Raw genomic sequence first — 22,676 nt, 5'->3', positions numbered from 1 at the left:
TATTTAGCGCCTCTTTGATCTCACACACGTGGCGGTACCTCCTTCCCCTAAGCCATCAAAACAAGTTGTTTGCTTTTAGTGAAGTACAATAGCTTTGATTTTTTTTTTTTTTTTTTTTTTTTTTTTTTTACTTCATTTCCCCTGTGGATTACCGAAAGTAGTTGTTTAATTCAATAGGGACAAATAGGGCAGTGAAACGTTTCCAAAAGAAAGAAGACAAAACAACATGCCAATGTCTTGACCTGTCCTCTCACGCATCAAAACAAGACTCTAGAGATTACATCATGATTTACACTGGCGATTGCATCATAAAGTAATTTTCACGTTTATGAAATTGCCATAAATCTTGCTGCCCCTTCTGGATGTGAAGGAAAATGTGACGGGGACTTGCAGTGAGATTATAAATCAGCTCATGTAGTCATCACACCACTCTGTGAGAGGTTGTTCAACAAATATTTTTGGTCACCAAGGATACAGATTGTGAGAACACAGATTCTCAGTTTGATGGAATGGGATCTCCACCTGATAAGATGGTTTTTTTTTTTTTTTTTTTTTACCTGGTTTCTCTCTCCTGATCTGACACTTTATCTCTCTTTATGTCTCTACCTCCAGTGATTTTAACTCCCTAAATGAGGCAGACTGCGCTAAAAACAACCAGTTGGCGTTTGACGTGGCAGAGCGGGAGTTTGGCATCCAGCCGGTCACTACAGGAAAGGAAATGGATGCCGAGCGGGGGCCAGACAAGCTCATTATGGTGCTTTACCTATCCAAATTTTACGAGATGTTCCGCAACTCAACTCAGTCCAACACAGGTAGAGCTTTCCATACAATAGCACCTCAAAAGACCCAAATGAATTTTGAAAGTCTTCATTTGGGGTGTATCACTAATATAGTATTAGGGATGCACGTATCTGTATCGGGCCCGATACCAAGCTTGTGTACTCATAAAAATACCCCCGATACCAAAGACCGATACCTCGCGTGATGTAACTAACAGCATTTTCCGTGCACAAAATTATTACTTTTTTCATTAGAGTAATAAGAAGCTCGGTCCTTACAAAATGGTATCGGTGCATACCTATATAGTATTATTAAAAAGTCTGAAATTTGTTATATATATAATAATATTCTGGATTTATTTAGAAAAAATGCTATATTCACCTTGTTCCAAAACTCTTCTGAAATATACTGCCAAATAAAGTGTGAACATCTCCAAGAAGCCACCATTTAAAGACTGTTGTTGATCTTGTCCAACCTTGGACCACAAAAAATCCAACATTTGTCATTTCACTCTGTTTTCAGATATAGATTACATATTGCATTAGCCATCTAACATGTTAAAGAGCTCACTATTAATTCTTGCACATGCTACATGACTTAAAGTAAGGCATTTTAAAAATGTTGGCATTGCAGATGTAACATGTGGCGTTGTGTGTCAGCTGATGGTGTGCATCTGCTGTACACATGCTCTCTGGTTTTGAGAATTCTCCAACTTGCAAGAATTTAAAAATAAAATATTATAACATTACCTTTAAGCACATACTGTAAGTTGCAAGTTGTTTCAAAGTATTTAATAGTTAGAATTTATTATTTTGCTGCTGACGGTGTTTTTTTTTTTTTTTTATTTGTACATGAAATCTTATAATACTGTTAGTACTGATTTTTGGAACAACAGCTGTGTACTAGACTACAAGGTAATTTAGCTAGCTTAGAGGGTTTTTAACACACAAAAGCCATCTGTTACACAATAAAAAATGTTACATAAATATATAACTTTGCATATTATTAAAAACTTTACATATACACTCAGAGGCCACTTTATTAGGTACACCTTGCTAGTACCGGGTTGGACCTCCTTTTGCCTTCAGAACTGCCTTAATTCTAAATGGCATTGATTCAACAAGGTGTTGGAAACCTTCCTCAGAGATTTTGGTTCATACTGATATGATAGCGTCACGCGGTTGCTGCAGATTTGTCGGCTGCACATCCATGATGCAAATCTCCCATTCCACCACATCCCAAAAGTGCTCTATTGGATTGAGATCTGGTGACTGTGGCGGCCATTTGAGTATAGTGAACTCATTGTCATGTTTGAGATGATTTGACCTTTGTGACATGGCAAGTTATCCTGCTGGAAGTAGCCATCAGAAGATGGGTACACTGTGGTCATAAAGGGATGAACATAGTAACAATACTCAGGTAGGCTGTGGCGTTTAAATGATGCTCAGTTGGTACAAAGTGGCGCAAAGTGTGCAAGAAAATACCCTCACACCATTACACCACCAGCAGCAGCCTGAACACGGATATAAGGTTCAGAAGCTCTTCTGCAGACCTCGGTTGAAACGAGTGGTTATTTGAGTTACTGTTGTCTTTCTATCAGCTCGAACCAGTCTGGCCATTCTCCTCTGGCATCAACAAGACATTTTTGCCCACAGAACTGCCGCTCACTGTATATTTTCTCTGTTTCGGACCATTCTCTGTGAACCCTAGAGATGGTTGTGCGTGAAAATCCCAGTAGATCAGCACATCTGGCAGCAACAACCATGCCACCTCACTTAAATCACATTTCTTCCTCATTCTGAGGCTCAGTTTGAACTTCAGCAGATCATCTTGACCATGTCTACATGCCTAAATGCATTGCGTTGCTGCCATGTGATTGGCTGTTTAGATATTTGCATTCACAAGCACTTGAAAATATGTACCTAATAAAGTGGCCAGTGAGTGTAATATTAGAGGTACATGTTCGGATCTTGTTGATAAAGCAGGTGTAGTATTTCTTGTTCATTTTCATTGACATAACACACATTGAAGTGTGACGCTAAAGATTTTATGTTCTGTTTGTAGGTGTACCCAAAGAGACTGATGCAAATAATGAAGACTATTCATCAAAGACTGCAAACTCTCTTTACAACTCGATAAATAATGCACTGCCACGGAAGAGAATCCCAAAGGTAGCATTTTTATCCTGTTTACTTCCTTTAACCAATGTAAACTAAACCTACATCTATCCCTGATGATGTAAAACACAATACCATTTCTTTATCCCAAGGTTGATAAGAAGTTGGAAGACAATGACACAAACAAAAAGAGGAAGAAGGCCAGCAGTCACCTGGAGGAGGTATGTTAACTTGTCCTTTTGGTATTGAATGTGTTTTCTTTCTAAACGTTCAGTTTATTGCTTTACTTCCCTTAATTGGTCTGCTTCTTTCCCCAGCTAATGTCCAATCAGAGTGCGCCCCCTGTAGGTGAGAGAGAGGAACAGAAGGAAAATAAGGTGCGCTCCATGGCAACTCAACTGCTGGCCAGGTTTGAGGAGAACGCGCCAAGCTCTGGTTTGCGCAGACAGGTATGGCTCCACATCTCCTATCTTTCTTCTTTTATTAAATCAGCAGATGTCCATCTATGGTTCTTAAGATCTTCCAAGATTTAGCTCCTTTATTTTGGAGTATTAGAGTCATCTTTTGTCTTGTAGTCAGTCATTTTCCTATTTCAGAAACTTGGACCCTAAACTGCTCATGTGGTACAGATACTCTGGAGTCAGTAGAACGAGCAGCAGGGATCTCAGATCTAATCCGGCTCCTTAACCATGCCTATAATCCCAAATGAATACCTGTCTTTGTGCAGTGAAAGTAAATCCTCTGGTTCATCAGATGCAGAATCTGAGCGCCACATGATATTTTGAATTTGGATGCATGACGGTGCATTTCAAAACATGCCTTTTGGTGGTTTGGTCTTAGATGAAAGTGTGTACAAGATTAATGCTGTGAATTTAGGATTTTTTTCTTAATATTGGTGGGCTGTTGGTTGAAAAATTTACTTAGTTTTTGTGTATAATACTGGGTTTTTAACACTTTGCAATAAGGTTGACTATTGAATAATAATTGTATATTTATAGATTACATAAAAACTAATAAAATAATAATTAAATATGAACAATTGTATATTTATAAATCAACCTAGATAAATATTTGCTGTAAACATTGTTCATTTTTAATGTATTAAACAGAGTTAAACCTTGTAAAATGTTACCAATGAGTGTCAAATGTTTTAGTTACTTTTAGAAGATTAGCCTAAAATTAATCACTAGAACCAGTCAACAAAAAAGAATATCATTCTTAGTGTGTCAGATATTTTATGTAGATATGATAAATATTTTTGTAGTTATGTATAGTATTTTTTTTCAAGAAAAAAGTTGAAATCAGAAGAATGAATGTTTTGACTGTAGTTGTAATCCCTTAATGCAGTGTAATTGTGATTTTTCACAGTCAGGATGCTGTTTTTTTTTTTTTCTTTTCTGCTGGCTTTCCTTTTTTGAGATTAGCAGCGGTCAGTAAATGTTCTGGCTGCTCAATTATAGGCTTAAAGGATGTAGGTCACTCATGGAGCGTTGATACTCCATAACTGAATATGAATTTTTTTTTTGCTGTGCAGTTGAGAAGTTGATCATAAGCCAATCTGAGGTTTTAAGCTTTTTATACCGTTTCATTCAGTTGTTCTGCTCTTAAAGGGTTAGTTCATCCAAAAATGAAAATAATGTCATTAATTACTCACTGTCATGTCGTTCTACATCTGTAAGACTTTCGTTCATCTTCAGAACACAATTTAAGATATTTTTAATGAAATCCGATGGCTCAGTGAGGCCTGCATTGACAGCAATAACACTCCCTTTTCAGTGCCCAGAAAGCTACTAAAGACGTATTTAAAACAGTTCATGTGAGTTCAGTGGTTCTACCTTCATATTATAAAGCGACGAAAATACTTTTTGTGCACCAAAAATAACAACAAAACGACTTTTCAACAATATCTAGTGATGGCCGATTTCAAAACACTGCTTCTGAGCTTTGCGAATTGAATCACTGGTTCGAAGCACCAAAGTCACGTGATTTCAGCAGTTTCATACACGATCTAAATCGCTGATTCGAAACAAAAGATTTGTAAAGCTCAGAAGCAGTGTTTTGAAATCGGCCATCACGAGATATTGAAGTCGTTTTGGTTTTTTGGCGCACAAAAAGTATTCTCGTCACTTTATGAAGCATGAACTGTTTTAAATATGTTTTTTAGTATCTTTAGTATTAGAAGAAACAATGATATTGTCCACTGGTGTGGATGCTAATATTGTTATAGTTATCTTTATAGATGTGAACAAGCCTTTTCACTTGCTTTCCTTTTTCTGTGGCTCTTTCAGCTTTCCTCTGATCTCTTTCTTTCTGTTCTGTTTCTTTCTGCATCTTCTATCTTCTATCTCCCCTGGTGCAATGTTACCGAAACTAGTCTGAATCCGAGACTGACTGTGTTGCTGACAAACCCGTATCTCTGGATATGACTGAAAACCCTCGCTTTGCCAAACCTAAGAGCCAGCCCACACCCTCTCCGCCCCAAACCAAACCAAAATGGCAGGTATGCTCAGCCAGCGTGTGGAACATCATTCCACATTACCCACAATCACATGCATCAGTGTATTGATTACATGTGTGTTCACTGCTGAGGTGACGCACATCAACGACACAATGTGATTTACACGAGTAGACCGCGTCGCTAGATCGACATTGTTCCTAGAATAACATTCCTATCAATCAATGATTGCATATGTGTTTTCCGTATTCAGTCATTCCATGTTGTTCCAGTGGATGTTGATCCAGGAACACATCCTACTTGTGTAAATCATGTTATATGTCATTCATATGGTATAGTGAACACGATTTCAACAAGTACATGTTTGCTGATCCTGGAACAACATTCTGATCAATCAGATTACAGTTTGTCAAATTTAGGCTTAAAACCAGGGTTTTTGCTTCTACATCAGTGTTATTCATCTGTCATTTCCCTCTTATGTTAGGGATAAGTTATGGTTTATGATTATGGCTAGGAATAGGGTTGGCACTGCATTTTCTAGGGATGCACTGATATGAACATTTTGGCCGATACCGATAATACTTTATATTTGGAAAGCCGATAACCGATATATTGGCCGATAAATATAAATCAAAATCATTTTTGAGAGCCTGATTACAAAAACAAAAGTCTCACCATTAAAAGCCATGTCTCAAGCACACAATTAATAAAAATTCTTATTATAATATTATGTAGCCTTGGCTGTATGTTGCACTGTATTTTCCTTTTTGAATTGATTTCAATCATATTTAAAGCAATTCAAAACCATAATGGCAGACAGTGCGCATCTGAAGTGTCTCAGTTTAAGGAAATAATCCATAATTTATCGGCTTTAATATATCGGCCAAATTTTCTTATCAGGCCGATAACAATAACATTTAAAATAAACATATATCGGCCGATACTGATATGGTGGCCGATATATCGCGCATCAGTATGTTGATCCAGGAACATGTTTTACTTGGCAAAATCACAGTGACCCATGTGATGATATCTTGTCAGAACAGTTATTTAAAGAACTGGCTGAATTTAGAGACACAAATTTTAGGGATGCACCGATACATGCATCTATATCAATAGGCCAATAATTATTCTCACGTTATTGCTGGTAGTCAAATTTTACACTATTTTGTTTTTTTGTTTTTTTAAATAAAATTTAAATTTTGTAAAATATTTAATTTAAAATGTTTAAAATAACATGTAATTAAAATAAAATATATTTTTTAAATAAATTTAAAACAACTAAAATAAATTGCTACAAGTAAATTTAAGCATCACAACATTAAAATGAAGAGAATGAAAAATGGATATTCATTTAGAGATTTGAGATTCTTTTTAAGTGTTATTAAATTATTACTAATTATTATTCATTTAATAATTTAAAATAATTCTTTTAAATGATTAAATTGTTACTGTTTTTACAGATTAAGTGCCAGCAAAAAGTAAAAACAAAGGAAATAAGCATGAACAATTAAAATATTCCAATATCTACCATTATGAATCATATCATATGATCATAAAAAAAAAACAAAAAAACGAATCTCTAATATTGGCCGATAACTGATATGGCTCTTCTGTATCATGCATCGCTAATAATTTTTTAGCTTCAGCTTTGCCCAAATTGTCACCTGTGTCCTTTCAGCCATCTCCTTATCTAAGACTTCTTGAATCCCACACGCGGAACGAGACCGACGGGCACACAGAAATCCAGTCCAACTACAAAAACAATGAAATTCCCTCAAGTTATCAAATCAGCGAGTCTCGTCCCAGATCTCCTCACATTCCCTTCAAAGTGCTCCAGTCGGTTTCTCAACTGCCCTCATCGACGGCAGACCCCTCAGATTCACTCCCGTCATTCACACCAGCCCTGGGCGGGATGTTGCAATGCCTGCAGAAGCTGGAAGAGGAAGTCAGTCAGGTGAATGGTGCGATGCATGAATCCAAACCTATTACATTTCTAGAACAGACAAATTAAAGCACTTTAGGAACTGCATAGTAACGCCCTGGCAACCACCTGTAACGCAATAAAATAATTTGATTTAAAAATTCAAAATACATTTTAAAATGCATTAAAAAAATTATTTTTTATTATTATTATTATTATTATATTCATTGCTTTACTTTCCTTTCTGTCTTGTGATGCTTTGTGTCTCATTTGCCTTCGAATTATTATTTGCAGAGGAAAGTGCAGGCTGAAATTACTAGACAGTTCAACAAAAAGAGCATTAAAGAGCGAGCTCAGCAACTGAGCTGCCTGTTCTCTGGCAAACCACCTCAACCTCAGGTGAAACGCAAAGTGTGTATCACTTATATTAGAGCATGATGGTACAGCCCTGCTTGCTGTGTGTTCACAAAACCTCAGTGGCCATTTTAGTTTGTTTTAACAAGTGAGTATGTGAACTGAGTGCTTTTGGTCTTTGGCCTGACCATAACCTCAATATCTATAACATTTCATCTTGGACTCCGTTAGTTTGGCCTTACTTGACCTCACGCGGGATTTTTCCTCTCAGAGGTTGAAAGAACTTCAGAGGAATAAGGACTTAAATATGCCAGTATCCGATGATCTCTCTTTTTCTCCATGCTTTATTTACAGTGACCTTTTCTTTTTCATCCTGACTTATATAATTATTGAACACAACAACTGAAGCAGAAGAAGTTCAGGACAGTTTGTTTGGTCAGCACGCTTTCATTTCAGCAGAACTAATCAGGAATGCATAAAATAGGCACATTGCGGTTGGCTGCTTTTCTGAATGGAGCCCTCTGTTCTCCCTTTCTGTCTGTCTTTCACTTTTTCATTCGCTACTATAGAGACCAATATGATTATTTTAGGATATGTATAACTGATGGTTAATAATAATAATTATTATTATTATTATTATTATTAAAGGTTATTAACACACTAATATTATTGCAATTTTAATATTAAGCTAAACTTTAAAATTAAACTAATTGTTTATTATTATTTATAGTAGTAGTAGTATTGTTTATTTATATGAATGTAATATAACAATAAATATTTAAAGTAATACTGTATTATTTCAATATTAGCTACACAATAATAATAGATTATTCCTAATTATTAATTATTACTAGTAGTAGTAGTAGTAGTAGTAGTAATTTATTTATTTTAACAATAAATATTTAATATTAGCTACAATAATAACTAATACTTTTTATATTTATTTCTAACAATATCATATTTAATCAATACTGTAGTATTAGCTACAATAATAACTTAATAATAATAATAATAATAATAATATTAGTAGTAGTAGTAGTAGTAGTAGTAGTATTTATTTATATATGTATATATTATAACAATAAATTTAAGTAATACTGTATCAATTCAATATTAGCTACACAATAGATTATTCCTAATTATTAATTATTACTAGTAGTAGTAGTAGTAATTTATTTATTTTAACAATAAATATTTAATATTAGCTACAATAATAACTAATACTTTTTATATTTATTTCTAACAATATCATATTTAATCAATACTGTAGTATTAGCTACAATAATAACTGATTAATTATTATTATTAGTAGTAGTAGTAGTAGTAGTTTATTTATATATGTATATATTATAACAATAAATATTTAAAGTAATACTGTATTAATTCAATATTAGCTACATAATATTAATAGATGAATTATCACTACTAATATTATTAGTAGTAATGTATTTTAATAAGTATTTATTATAATGTATTAATACTATTATCTACAATAATAACAATAAATATGTAATGATATTTAATACTGTAATGTTAGCAACAATAATAACTAATTATTTTAATATTGTTGTAGTTGTTATTGTTGTTATTATTATTATTATTATTATGTAGTAGTAGTAATAGTAGTAACAATAACAAAATATATTATTACACTACTACTATTAATAAATGAATCGGTTATTAGTAGTAGTAGTAGTAGTAGTAGTAGTATAGTGTGATAAACTATAATTACAATATATTGTTGTTATTTTTATATATCTTTATTATTAGTGGTAGTAGTATAGTGTGATTAAAAACAATAATTACAATACATTATATTATTATTATTATTATTATTATTATTATTATTATTATTATTATTATATATCTGTCCTTTTCTTGTCATCTTACATTGTTGTGTGCCTGAATAATATGGGGGTTGTGGTGCATTTCTTTTTTCTTCATCTTTCTGCTGTCCTCACACAGGCAGATGAAACTCCTCCTGCTGTTTCTTCTTCTCCTCCTCCTCAAACTTCCTCAGTCCACACTATCACAGACTGCTCTACTCTCTCCTGTCTTCCGTCTCCTGTTCCTTCAGTCCAACACAAGCAGGTAAAACATCATGTGATTAGTGGTAATTTCAGGAGCTCTCCTGTTTTAGACTGCATAAGCACTTTATCTGCACAGACCATCACAGAATTCAAAAGCTCAGTTTGTGTTAGAGCCTGAAAGTAATTAATGTTGAAAGGCATTTTCCTGTTGGTTGTAGTGCAGTGAAGATTCAGAAACAGAGCTGAACCACGATAAACACACAGATCGCTGTGAAATCAGACGTGTAGAGTGCCTTGACCCCTCCAAACAGGTATTCAAGCTGCTGTGTTGTGGTGCTTACTGCTGCCTGAATTAAAAAGAATTAAAAGCAAAACAACAATCAGACCTTAACCTTGCATGACATAAACATTCTTGATGTTTTGCCATTAATAAAGAAGTTATGTTTTCCTTCATATTTTGTATGATTCAGAAAATTAATTGTAACTAGGTTCGGGTTGCACATTTCTTGCATGATTTCCAGGCCTGACGTTGTAAAAAAAAATAAGCATCTTGCTCCTTTTGTAGGAGCATTACTTTTGTTACTCATATGAAGCATTAAAAAGCATGAAAGAACACCATTGTTGTTTTACGTAGCATGGCACTTTTTAAGATGTTTTAAGATGTACTTAAAGGGTTAGTTCACACAAAAATAAAAATTATCCCATGATTTACTCACCCTCAAGACATCCAAGGTGTATATGACTATCTTCTTTCAGATGAACAGAGATATAATAAAAATATCCTGGCTCTTCCAAGCTTTATAATGGTGGTGAATGGGGGGCCCGATTTTGAAGCAAAAAAAAGTGCAACTATTCATCGTAAAAGTACTCTACACGGCTCCAGGGGGTTAATAAAGGCCTTCTGAAGTGAAGCGAAGAGTTTTTGATATTTAAAACATTAGTAACTATAATAACAGCAGATGGCCATACGCATCGATTTGCGGCGGAAGAGTAACCCCTGACCCGACGCGTGACGTAATGACGAATGCGGAAGTGCAGAGGATAGAGCAAAACAAAACACAGGTCATGAATTAATAGTCTAAAACAAGAAATTTTAAAAGAGAAATGTCGGAGGAATTTGTTATAAGAGAAGAGGAGCTTGAGTTTGTTCCCCAGCCCTATTTGTTTCAAGCGCGAGTGGCGTCAAAGCTGACGCTACTCCTACATCGTGTCAGAGGTCACTCTTTTGGTGCAAGTTGACTAGCACAGTATGCGTACGGTCATCTGCCGGAAGCTAGTTATTTTAGATTATAAAGTTTTAAATATATGGATATTTTTCACTTCAGAAGGCCTCCGGAGGGAGCCGTGTGGATGACTTTTACGATGGATGGATGCACTTTTTTTGGCTTCAAAATCTCGCCCCCCCCCATTCACTGCCATTATAAAGCTGGGAAGAACCAGGATATTTTTAAATATATCTCTGATTGTATTCGTCTGAAAGAAGATAGTCATATACAGGGGTGCACATAAGTGGTACGCAGGTGCGCATGCCCGGTAAAAATAAATGATGCACACCAGAAAACATGGAGGGAAGCGCTTTTGAGTAACAACATTTTTGAGGACCGGTTCACAGGGACACGTTTACTTACTGGAGTAGGATTTTTCTCCATCTCTGGTAAAATAGCAATCATGATGATAAGTGTGTTCTTTAATTATTAGGTGTGCAACGGATCGCAGTTAATCCGTGCGGATAAGGTCCAACGGTTCGGCACGCATGTGATTCGCGGATTAACTGCTAAATTTAACCATCATAGAGTGAAAGTTTATCAATTGGACGTGTTTTGTCTCGCCATTTAACACATTCAAATGATTTTAAAAGCGGAAGAAGAGGCGAAAAATCGGGACTCGTGAGCTGTTATCTGTGCGCATAGCCTCACACCCCCGAGCACGGACACGCAGAGAGAGAGAGTCAGACAGCGCTCGAGCACCGAATTAATTCCTCTTTCACGTTTACTTGCGCTTGAACGGACACATGCATACAAAATTATGTCAAAATACCTGTCTCGGAAAGTATTCTCTCGGTTATGTCATAAGTGAACAGTGGAGAAAGAAACGGGATGTGTGTCAGTTATTGAGTCCGTGCTTTCCTTCTTAAAGTGACAGCAGCCTAATATTCTTGCTGTTGTCTGTGTCATTAAAGGGTTAGTTCACCCAAAAATGAAAATAATGTCATTAATTACTCACCCTCATGCCGTTCCACACCCGTAAGACCTTCGTTAATCTTCGGAACGCAAATGAAGATATTTTTGTTGAAATCTGATGGCTCAGTGAGGCCTGCATAGCCAGCAATGACATTTCCTCTCTCAAGAGCCATTAATGTACTAAAAACATATTTAAATTAGTTCATGTGAGTACAGTGGTTCAATATTAATATTATAAAGCAACGAGAATATTTTTGGTGCGCCAAAAAAACAAAATAAAGACTTATATAGTGATGGCCGATTTCAAAACACTGCTTCATTAAGCTTCGGAGAGTTGTGAATCTTTTGTGTCGAATCATGATTCGGATCGTGTGTCAAACCGCCAAAGTACTGAAATCACGTGACTTTGGCGCTTCGAACCGCTGATTCGACACAAAAGATTCATAACTCTCCGAAGCTTATGTGCTTATGTGCACCCCTGGTCATATACACCTAGGATGGCTTGAGGGTGAGTAAATCATCGGGTAATTTTCATTTTTGAGTAAACTAAGGGATTAAGGGATTGAGTCCCTATAACATGGAGAAATGAGATGGATATAAAACAAATTATATTTCTATATAATATTCTGTTTATATATTATGTAGTTAGTAGACATATGAATAAAAGTGGACCAGTGACCAAAAAAAAAAAATCACTCTCCCCTATAGTTTTTTTTTTTTTTTTTTTTTTTACTTCTCTTCTTTTTCCTGATTTCCATTTCCATTTACTTTCTATTCTCTCTTTTTTCCTTGCTTTTCATTCACTACTGATTTCTAGAGAACAGTGGGGAAGGTTTCCTCTGCCATTGGGGTTAAAGCAGCTACATTGGCCATCTTGTATGAGACCGATCACAGACCCAACAACCCTTTTACCCTCTCGCTGGTAAGCACTTTCCGTCCCGAGACAAGACGACCATGTTCAAGAGATACAGTTGTTTCTTCGGGCTACAGAATCCTCAAAAATAAAGGAGCCTTGATGTTTTGTTTTTTTTGTTGTTGTTTTTTTTATGTGAATCAGGAGTCATTTCATGTTCTCAACAAAGTCTGTATTTCAAAGTTAAAGCCGCAGGATGTAGGCCAACGTCATGAGTTTTTCTTATTTCTCAGTTGTCGTTTTTAATGTAAACAGATGTTTAAATCTTGTGATCTGTAAAAAGTGGAAAGAAGCTTGAAAAACTGCATGTTCTTTTGCTAAGGGCCACAGCTTTGAGACATTTTCTGAGTTAAGAGAGTCTTTGTCTACAAACAGAGGCCAGAACGTGTGGAGAATCTAGGGCGGTAATATATATTTTTGTATCTGTCAAAGCACAAAGCTTTTTGGCTCATTTTTGTCAGGAAAATACTCAATGCTTTGGCGTAAGCATTGATTTATTGACTGATTAACAAAATATTATGGCCTTTTCATCTTGTGTGATTGGTACACTGTGAAACTGACCTGCTAACTTTATATTTGTGATCTTTTACTTCAAGGACTAAGTGGTTTCCTAGCAGGTTTTGCCCTAATTTTCCATTTAAAACAGCTGATCAGTGCTAGTAGTATGGCAAAATACTTCAGCATGCCATTTATTTTTATATCTAATCTCAATGTAGTGTTTCAGAACAGTATTGTAACAGCAAAATTTGTGGTATCCCTTTCCCCATAATTTCATAGATGATGTTGTGTTTCAGACCAACGTGCGGAAGGAGTTTCCTCCGGGTCTGGGCGGCAGCGACACCTGTCACTTTTGTAAGAAGCGTGTGTACATAATGGAGCGACTAAGTGCGGAGGGGTACTTCTTCCACAGAGAGTGTTTCCGCTGTAACACCTGCAGCTGCACGCTGCGTCTGGGCGCTCATGCCTTTGACTCCAACCAAGGTATGTTATTCATGAGGAATGCATTTATAATGGCGTTTTTATTCATTCGACTGCTGTAGTATTGAATGGAGAAAATTGTTAACTTGTATCATATTCTTGCAGGCACTTTTTACTGCAAGTTGCACTTTTCCCAGCGAAAAATCAGCAGTAGACATCGAAGAGGAGAGGTAATGTTAATATTTTTTATTAGACAGATGTGGTCAATCAATATGTGTTTTTAAATTGACAACAGTCAGTTACACAGTTTATGATTCATTATACAAAACTATTTGATATCAGAATTTAAGTTTTTTGTTTGTTTGTTTGTTTGTTTATATTATAACAGCATAATTTTTGTTTTTTGTTTTTTATTTAATAGCAAATGAGGCACACATGAAATTGCTGACATTAAGTGAACATTATTATTATTATTATTATTATTATTATTATTATTAATAATATTGTTATTCAGTCATGTTGTTATTATCATTTATTATTATTATAAAATGAAAATATTATCATTGTGTTATGCTGATATTAACTAATAATTTTATAATACTATAAATAATATTAGCATAACAATGATAATATTTTCATTTTTATAATAATAATAATAATAATAATAATAATAAATGATAGTTATAATAACATAACTGAATAACAATAATTATTATTATTAATTATTAGCTATTAATAAATCTAGATTATTATTATTATTACTGTTATTAGTATTATTGTATTATTAATAATAAACTATAACTAATAATCTTAACACTATAAATATAGTTGTTTATTGTTATTACTGTTATTATTATTAATAATGATCTAGATTTGTTAATATTTAATAATTATTAATAATAATAATTATTATTGTTGTTCAGTTTTGTTGTTATTATAACTATCATTTATTATTATTTTTATTATTATAAAATGAAAATATCATAATTATGTTGATATTATATAATTATTAGTTATAGTTGTTTATTATTATTATTAATAATAATAATAACAGTAATAATAATAATCTCAATTTGTTAATAATAATAATAACAAAAATAACAATAATAGCTTATAATTAATAATCATTCAGTCTTGTTGTTATTGTTGATGTTATTTATAATATATAATAATAATAATATTATTAGTCAGTCATGTTATAATAATCATTTAGTATTATCATAAATTAATATTATCATTATATTATTATGTATTATGCTTATATAGTATTATAAATAATAATAATTATATAGTTATTAGTAAAATGATTAATTAAAAGCAATATAATTATAGTTATTTATTAGCATTCTTATTATTAATAACAATAATAATATTCTAGATTTGTTAATAATAAAAATATTATTAATAAAAACTTATAATTAATTTGGTCAGTCATTATTCAGTTGTTATCATTTATAATATATCATTATTTATTATTATTATTATTATTATTATTATTAGTCAGTCAGTCATGTTATTATAACTATGTATTATTAAATCATTAATATTGATTAATAACCACTTGCAATATCCTTTGCACATTTTAAGTAATTTTAGATTATTTATATATATATATATATATAAACTATAACTGTTATAGTTATAACATAGTATATGTAACATAGTTATATATAGTTAGAAGTATATATAAAGTTAGAAGTAACTTTTCATTTTTTAATTTGGCAGTTTATGGTTAGTTTATTATGAATGTTACTATCCTCTTCTGTGTATTAACATCATTATTACATCACACAGATCAACGGAGGCAGCAGACCCTTGTCCAGTGCTAGTACTGATTACACTGCCACCGACGGCCTCCGCGGCCAGCCCTCAGGTACCCTGACTTCCCTTATTAGGAAAGGTCTGCACTGGCCACTGCACGTGGGCCGCACACTGTTCGGTTCGCCCCGCCAGCTTGCCCGCTGGATGTATAAGGCGACCCGGGCTGTAGGGCTACACATCAGAGAGCGCCAGGAGGACTATGTATTCCTTTATGAGCTGCTGAGTCTGGGTGTGCCCTTCATATACGTGCTGCATGAGATCACGGGCCAGATGAGCCGAGAGGGCGTCGCTCCCTCCCCAGTGAGCATGATGGAGTCGCTCGAGCAGTACCGGGCGCTCCGGCTGGCTTAAAGGGGGCTCGGTACTGCTGGATTGACGGGGGAGGGGGCTTCTTAAACACTGTAGACGGGGTCAGTCCCTTAAACTGCGATGCTTAGTTTATTTGCCTATAATATTAGTTATTTCTTGGTACGTTTTACAGTGTAATGTGATTTTGTATGAAAGCTTGATTTTGTTAAAGGGTTAGTTCAACCCAAAAATGAAATTTCTGTCATTAATTACTCACCCTCATGTCGTTCCACACCTGTAAGACCTTCGTTGATCTTCAGAACACAAATTAAGATATTTTTTTCATAAAATCTGATGGCTCAGTGAGGCCTCCATTGACAGCAAGATAATTAACACTTTCAAATGCCCAGAAAACTACTAAAGACATATTTAAAACAGTTCATGTGACTACAGTGGTTTAACCTTAATGTTATGAAGCGACGAGAATACTTTTTGTGCGCCAAAAAAAACAAGATAACGACTTTTATTAAACAATATCTAGTGATGGGCGTTTTTCAACACACTGCTTCATGAAGCTTCAAAGCTTTACGAATCTTTTGTTTCAAATCAGTGGTTCGGAGCGTGTATCAAACTGTCAAAGTCACGTGATTTCAGTAAACGAGGCTTCATTACATCATAAGTGTTTTTCGAAATTCCAATGGTTCTCCACTGGGGGGCGTGACTTTGGCAGTTTGATACACGCTCCGAACCACTGATTCGAAACAAAAGATTCGTAAAGCTTCGAAGCTTCATGAAGCAGTGTTTTGAAATCATCCATCACTAGATGTTGAATAAAGTCGTTATTTTGTTTTTTTGGCAGACAAAAGTATCCTCGTCGCTTCATAACATTAAGGTTGAACCACTGTAGTCACATGAACTGATTTAAATACATCTTTAGTAGCTTTCTGGGCATCTGAAAGTGTTAATTATCTTGCTGGCAATGCAGGCCTCACTGAGCCATCGGATTTCATCAAAAATATCTTAATTTGTGTTCAAAAGATGAACAAATATCTTGCAGGTGTGGAACGACATGAGGGTGAGTAATTAATGACAGAATTTTCATTTTTGGGTGAACTAACTCTTTAAAGGGATAGTTCACCCAAAAATGAAAATTCTGTCATCATTTACTCCCCCTCAAGTTGTTCCAAACCTGTATGAATTTGTTTCTTCTGCTGAACACAAAGGAAGATATTTTAAAGAATGTTTGTTACCAAGCATCTGTTTCGTTATAAACATTCTTCAAAATATCTTCCTTTGTGTTCATCAGTGCAAAGAAATTTATACAGGTTTGAAACCACTAGAGGGGGAGTAAATGATGACAGAATTTTCATTTTTGGGTGAACTATCCCTTTAAGCATCTTAAAGAGACAGTTCACCCAAAATTAAAATTGTCATTTACTCACCCTCATGTCTCTTCAAACCTTTCTTCTGTGAAACACAAAAAATGACAAATGAAGAGTGTTTTTGTACATGCAATGAGAGTCATGGACAAAAACATTCAAGAAGAAGAAAGTAAGTCATCCAGGTTTAGAACGACATGAGGGTGAGTAAATGATGACATAACTGTCATTTTAGGGTGAACTGTCCCTTTAAGCTTTAACTTTATTGGCCTACAGGGTTTAAGAATCATTCAGTGTTCGTATATTCATCTGATTGACAAGCGTAAGATCCAAAGCTGATAAACTAAGAGCACTTTACTGAGAAGGGTTTGCTGCTTCATCCTAACTGCCTGAAACTGCCAGTTAACGTTATGGTTTGCATCTCCCCTTATGTTATGTGCAATGGAAATGCCAAACAGTATAAAATGCATTTTGATGACCGTTAAAGAGGACATATGATAGGCTTTATCTTTTTTGTTGATGTTAAAATGTTCACTATTTTTGTAGTTTACGGCCTTTTTTTTTTTTCTTTTTTTTTTCTTTCTTTCTTTGTGATGTAATGCAAATAGTCTTTATTGGTGAAATGCATTGATTTATAGGGTAACTTCAACCAGTGTTAAAACATTCCACTGAATGTGTGGTGTAAAGCTTTAACAATGTGTTTCTTTTTTCTCTTGCACTGTTTTGTCAGTGTCTAAGTGTATTGAACATGCATAATTATAGTTCTTCTTCAAAATTCACCGATGATTTTTAGTGCTATTTCTCTCTTTCTCTTCATATTTCATTCTTCCCATCCTGTCCCACATCATACATAGTCTGTTTCAAGTTTCCAATGCTCCAACCCCTGATTGGCTGAACCGTGAGAGCAGGAACGTGATTGGCCTGCATGGGTCAGGTGATCAGGTTGTTTGGCTTCGCACTGGCATATCCCTTAACTCTAATATTAACCCCACTTTTGTGAATGCAGCATGGGTCTAATGTATGAACATTTCGTCACAGAAAGACGGTATTGCGTTTATTTGTACCCTGAGCTAACATACTAACAGAAGTGCACTTGTACGCTTGACTTGCATGCTTTTTGAATGCGCTTGTTTTTCTAGTACACCGCGTCCCGTAAAGTAACCTCCCATCTTGTTTCTCTCCGTGTTTTGTCCTCTCTGTTGCAGAGGCTGCTTTACTATCCCAATCCCATGTAAGACCACTTTCTTGTTCCTTTTCCTAAAAACAAACTGAGGTCGTCATATAAGAAGACTTTAGTTTTGCACAATTTTAAAAGTTTTTTGTTTTGTTTTTTAGCTTACTATTTCTTGTATATTTCACAATGAAAGACTGTATATCTTAATTTATAATATATTTAAAGCCTGTAAACATAAAATAAATCCATTTTTAACTCGAAAAGTTTGTTTCTGCCTTTTTGTCTGCTGATTCACTGAGCTTCCTGTGTAACCCACAGCCGTCCCAAAGTGTTTGTATTCATCAGTGCGAATGCAATGATGAAAAATATTTTACTGCCAAGCAATTAATATGAAATGTAACACAACTATCACAGTCCAGAGCTCAATACCACTATGCTAAATATATCACACAAACATAACCCTCCCCCTTTTTTTTTTTTTTTCTCACACTTTTTAACTTCACAGCCCACGTTTTAAAGCATTGGAATGTCAACTTTTTTTTTTTCTTTTTTTGCTAAATATTTTTTGGTACATACATCAGACCCATTTAAATGAGTTCTTGTAAAGTCCCACTCAACTTGGTTCTTCTGGGTCTTTTCTATCCTGTCCTTTTATCTGCCTTTTGGTGACTGAACTGAACTCAAATGATACAGAATAATCATGTAAAAAAGACTAAATTAATTTTTAACTATCATGTTCTGTTGAGATTTACATATTTAAAAACATTATAACCTGACACAAATATATTTATTATCGAGCTATTAAAATGTCCTTGTGTCTCTCATACCCCAAACAGAGCATGAAGGTTGAATTAATTGAATTCATTCATATCCATGAATTTTCATGGATATGAATAACATCTTTAAAGAGCTCCTGCTATGTCTTTAACTCATTTGACACACACAAAGTGCAGTATTCAGCATATATATGACGATCATGGAGTGTATTAGAGGGAAAGAGAGTTAAATAGTGAAAAGCACTCATAAAAACAGCCGTTCATAAGGAGTGTCTCTCAAGGCTATAATGTCTGTTTAACATTAAATAAGAGATGAGTAATTAGTTCATATTTAGGCATATCATCATACCATTTACACATACCATCATCTAATGAACGTTTTCAATTACCTTATACTGTCATTCAAACAAGAATTCAGCTTTTACAAGACATTTAAATAGTCATCGACTAAAGTCTGTGTGTAACATTTTACAAGTTATGAATTAGTCATTTCCTCTTCTAGGGATATGTGGTGGTATAATAACATTATTATTATTATTATTAATAATACCACCTAATAATAATAATAATAATAATAATGTAAATTAATACATTTATTATTATTATTATTATTATTATTATTATTATAGAACAATAATAATAAATTACTTTATTACTTTTTCATTATCATTATTAAGGAAATTAATAAATGTATTATTATTATTATTATTATTATTAATACCACATAATATCATATAATTAAATTATTGATTTACATATTTTAATAATTTACTTCATTTATTATTATTATTGTTGTTGTTACCACATAATAATAATAATAATAATAATAATAATAATAATAATAATAATAATAATAATATATTTATTAGTTTTCATTATCATTATTAAGGATGAAGTAAATTAATAAAGTAATTAAAATAATTTATTTGAAGGTTGCGTTGTATAATAATAATAATAATAATAATAATAATAATAATAATAATAATAATTAATAATAATAATAATAAATAATAATTATTATTAGCAGTGATAATTATAATAAATACATAATATTAATTAGTAAAATTAATAATTAATAAAAGTCATTAGATGAATAATTGATTTATTATGTGGTATTAATAATAATAATATCAATAAATTTAAGTAAATTAATACATTTATTTTCTTATTATTATTAATACCACATAATACCATATATTTATTGATTTGCATATTTTAATAATTCACTGCATTTGTTGTTATTATTAATACCACCAAATAATAATAATAATGATGATCATTTAAATTAATACATTTATTATTATTATTATTATTATTGAGAACAATAATAATAAATTACTTTATTATTACTAATAAGGATAAAGTAAATTCATAAAGTAATTAAATTAATAATTGATTTGAAGGTAGTGGTGTGATGATGATGATGTAATTTATTATTATTGTTTTTATTATTAATAATAATAATGTAAATTAATAAAGTAAATTATTATTAATAATACATTTATTAATTTTCATTATTATTATTAATAATACTGATGAAGTAAAGTAATTAAAATTGAAGGTTGCGTTGTATAATAATAATAATAATAATATTTTTTTATTATTATTATTATTATTATTGTCGTTGTTATACAGTATAAATAAATGAAATTAATAAAGTAAGTACATTAATAATTGATTTATTATGTGGTATTAATAATAATAATAAATTTAAGTAATTGAATACATTTATTATTATTATTATTATTATTATCATCATCATCATTGGTTGTGCTGGTGGTGTACAAATATTTTTAAGGTACATAGTCATTTCTCAACAGAGAGAGCATGATAGCAGGGGTCCCGTTTATGAATTGAGTTTGTCACATGTGTGTGCGTGGACCCCGCAGGAGCCGAGTCAGACTCCAGAACTCAGAACCCGCCCAAGTGTTTGTCGGACCCCAGCGCTCCGGCTGAGAGTCCAGAGGTGCAGGCCCTCTCAGACTCAACAGAGCTCATAAACATGAGGTGGGTTCATAAGATTCACTTTAAATGTGAAAGTCTAACATTGAAACATTTCATTTACCATGACAAGGAGCTATAAAATGTGGACTCAAGTGTGTTGTCGACTTTAGACTCTAGAGTGAACATTTTTAACATTAATAATTATCGATTTAGTAAAAAATTATATAATTATTATTTTAAAATAATCATTTGTGTGAAAGCTAAAAACATCCGGTCTAATACTGCATGTCTTTTATGTGCATATTGTTGTAGTGAAGTCAAAGATTCATCTAAGAAGCCTGATCCTGCAGATTCTGCACCTGCATGTCCCGATTCTCCACAGCAGAAAGGTCAGTGAAACGCTCTGTATGTTAGTTATATTTCATATGATCTCATAATATTCCCTTTTAATGTCCCCAAAATGTATTTGGACATGCACTTAAAAGACTTCAAGTCACATATGAAAGGGCCCGTCCCTTTCATTTTTACATTAAGCATGACTTAAGTGTGTACAATTTACACTTTTGAACTATTAAATAGTGGAATGGCTTGATTTTTGGGAGCCATGTTCATCTCTGGGTTTCCTGCTGGGTTCTCGTCAGTCTTTTGAATGAGGTTAATGTCATTAAATGATCAATGTCACTTTAAGCATTCATTATAGACCTTATGTAGCTCCGCCCCTTTTCAGCACTGCACTCGTTGTCTTTTGACTTCCGGTTTGTATTTTCACAGCGATCTTACGTATTTATGAATGAACTGCTCGTTTTAAGATCTTCTCTGTCTACTGACATTTGTTAAGACATCTGCTTTAAACATAACAATGCTCATGATAACTTTAACTCTACAGCAGGCAAATCCACTTCACCAGCTAATTATTCTTCAACAGCGATGCCATAGAAATATACAGAGCTACCGCAAAAACGGGAGTTCAAAGACAATTTTATAAAGATGGCGGCGCGCTTGTTTCTCTGCGCATAAGGTCTTATAAACGGATAGTTCCGGCCCTTGATTCTGATTGGTTGAGCCGTGTTCTAAGCCGTTGTAAAATTCCCGAAAACATACAGCTGACCGCATTACATAAGTATCGCTGCGCCACTGAATGTGTATGCTGCTACGTCTGTCTTAGCAACGTAAACATATGTTTGTTCTCTATTGATTTTGTTCATTGAAGTCCCTTTAAGACAAGTCATTTCACTCGGCGGCCATCTTTAAAACGCCTCTCGGGCATTCAAGTGCAGCTCCTATCACTTTGAATGGGGAAACATCAAATTCTCTAAAGCTGTTTGCCAAGCTTTCGATTAAATTTCATATTTAAAATCACCAATGAAATCTGACAACAACTGTCTCATAAATTGTGTTTCTAAACGCTCGAATCATGACAAAAAACGGTATTATTCAGGCTGGATCAAGCTAATGCGCATGCGCAGTCCTAAATGCGCGTCTCGTGTTTCATTTCGGAGGCAAGCGTCTGACTGTTTCTATAGGAACCGGAGCTTCGCTGTAGTGACGCGATGACTTTACCGATTGGCTCTTATTTAGAAGGCGGGACTTATTCCGCCATATTGCGCGTTGCACTTTCTCCCA

The 22,676-nt window shown here is 33.7% G+C and overlaps 1 protein-coding gene across 8 annotated transcripts in view; it reads left to right on the top strand.

The window, feature by feature from the left end:
• mical2b (microtubule associated monooxygenase, calponin and LIM domain containing 2b) overlaps positions 1-22,676 on the top strand; it is a 59,567-nt gene that overhangs the window by 24,137 nt on the left and 12,754 nt on the right. Inside the window, exons 13-27 of one of the 8 annotated variants that reach the window (XM_051884350.1) lie at positions 613-812; positions 2,845-2,951; positions 3,050-3,115; positions 3,215-3,346; positions 5,272-5,397; positions 7,034-7,309; positions 7,571-7,687; positions 9,596-9,721; positions 9,879-9,971; positions 12,658-12,762; positions 13,548-13,734; positions 13,837-13,901; positions 15,466-15,544; positions 20,999-21,116; positions 21,366-21,442. In XM_051884350.1, coding sequence (XP_051740310.1) covers positions 613-812; positions 2,845-2,951; positions 3,050-3,115; positions 3,215-3,346; positions 5,272-5,397; positions 7,034-7,309; positions 7,571-7,687; positions 9,596-9,721; positions 9,879-9,971; positions 12,658-12,762; positions 13,548-13,734; positions 13,837-13,901; positions 15,466-15,544; positions 20,999-21,116; positions 21,366-21,442 — 1,874 coding nt within the window. Of the gene's footprint in view, positions 1-612; positions 813-2,844; positions 2,952-3,049; positions 3,119-3,214; positions 3,347-3,493; positions 3,740-5,271; positions 5,398-7,033; positions 7,310-7,570; positions 7,688-9,595; positions 9,722-9,878; positions 9,972-12,657; positions 12,763-13,547; positions 13,735-13,836; positions 13,902-15,465; positions 15,545-20,998; positions 21,117-21,365; positions 21,443-22,676 lie in introns of those variants that run through there. The other 7 variants (XM_051884351.1, XM_051884349.1, XM_051884352.1 and 4 more) reach the window with 7 other exon arrangements.

Source organism: Ctenopharyngodon idella, chromosome 24, assembly GCF_019924925.1.
Source record: "Ctenopharyngodon idella isolate HZGC_01 chromosome 24, HZGC01, whole genome shotgun sequence".
Classification (NCBI taxonomy): domain Eukaryota; kingdom Metazoa; phylum Chordata; class Actinopteri; order Cypriniformes; family Xenocyprididae; genus Ctenopharyngodon; species Ctenopharyngodon idella.
The sequence above is the reverse complement of the archived record's forward strand: the minus strand, read 5'-3'. Positions and strand labels throughout refer to the sequence as shown.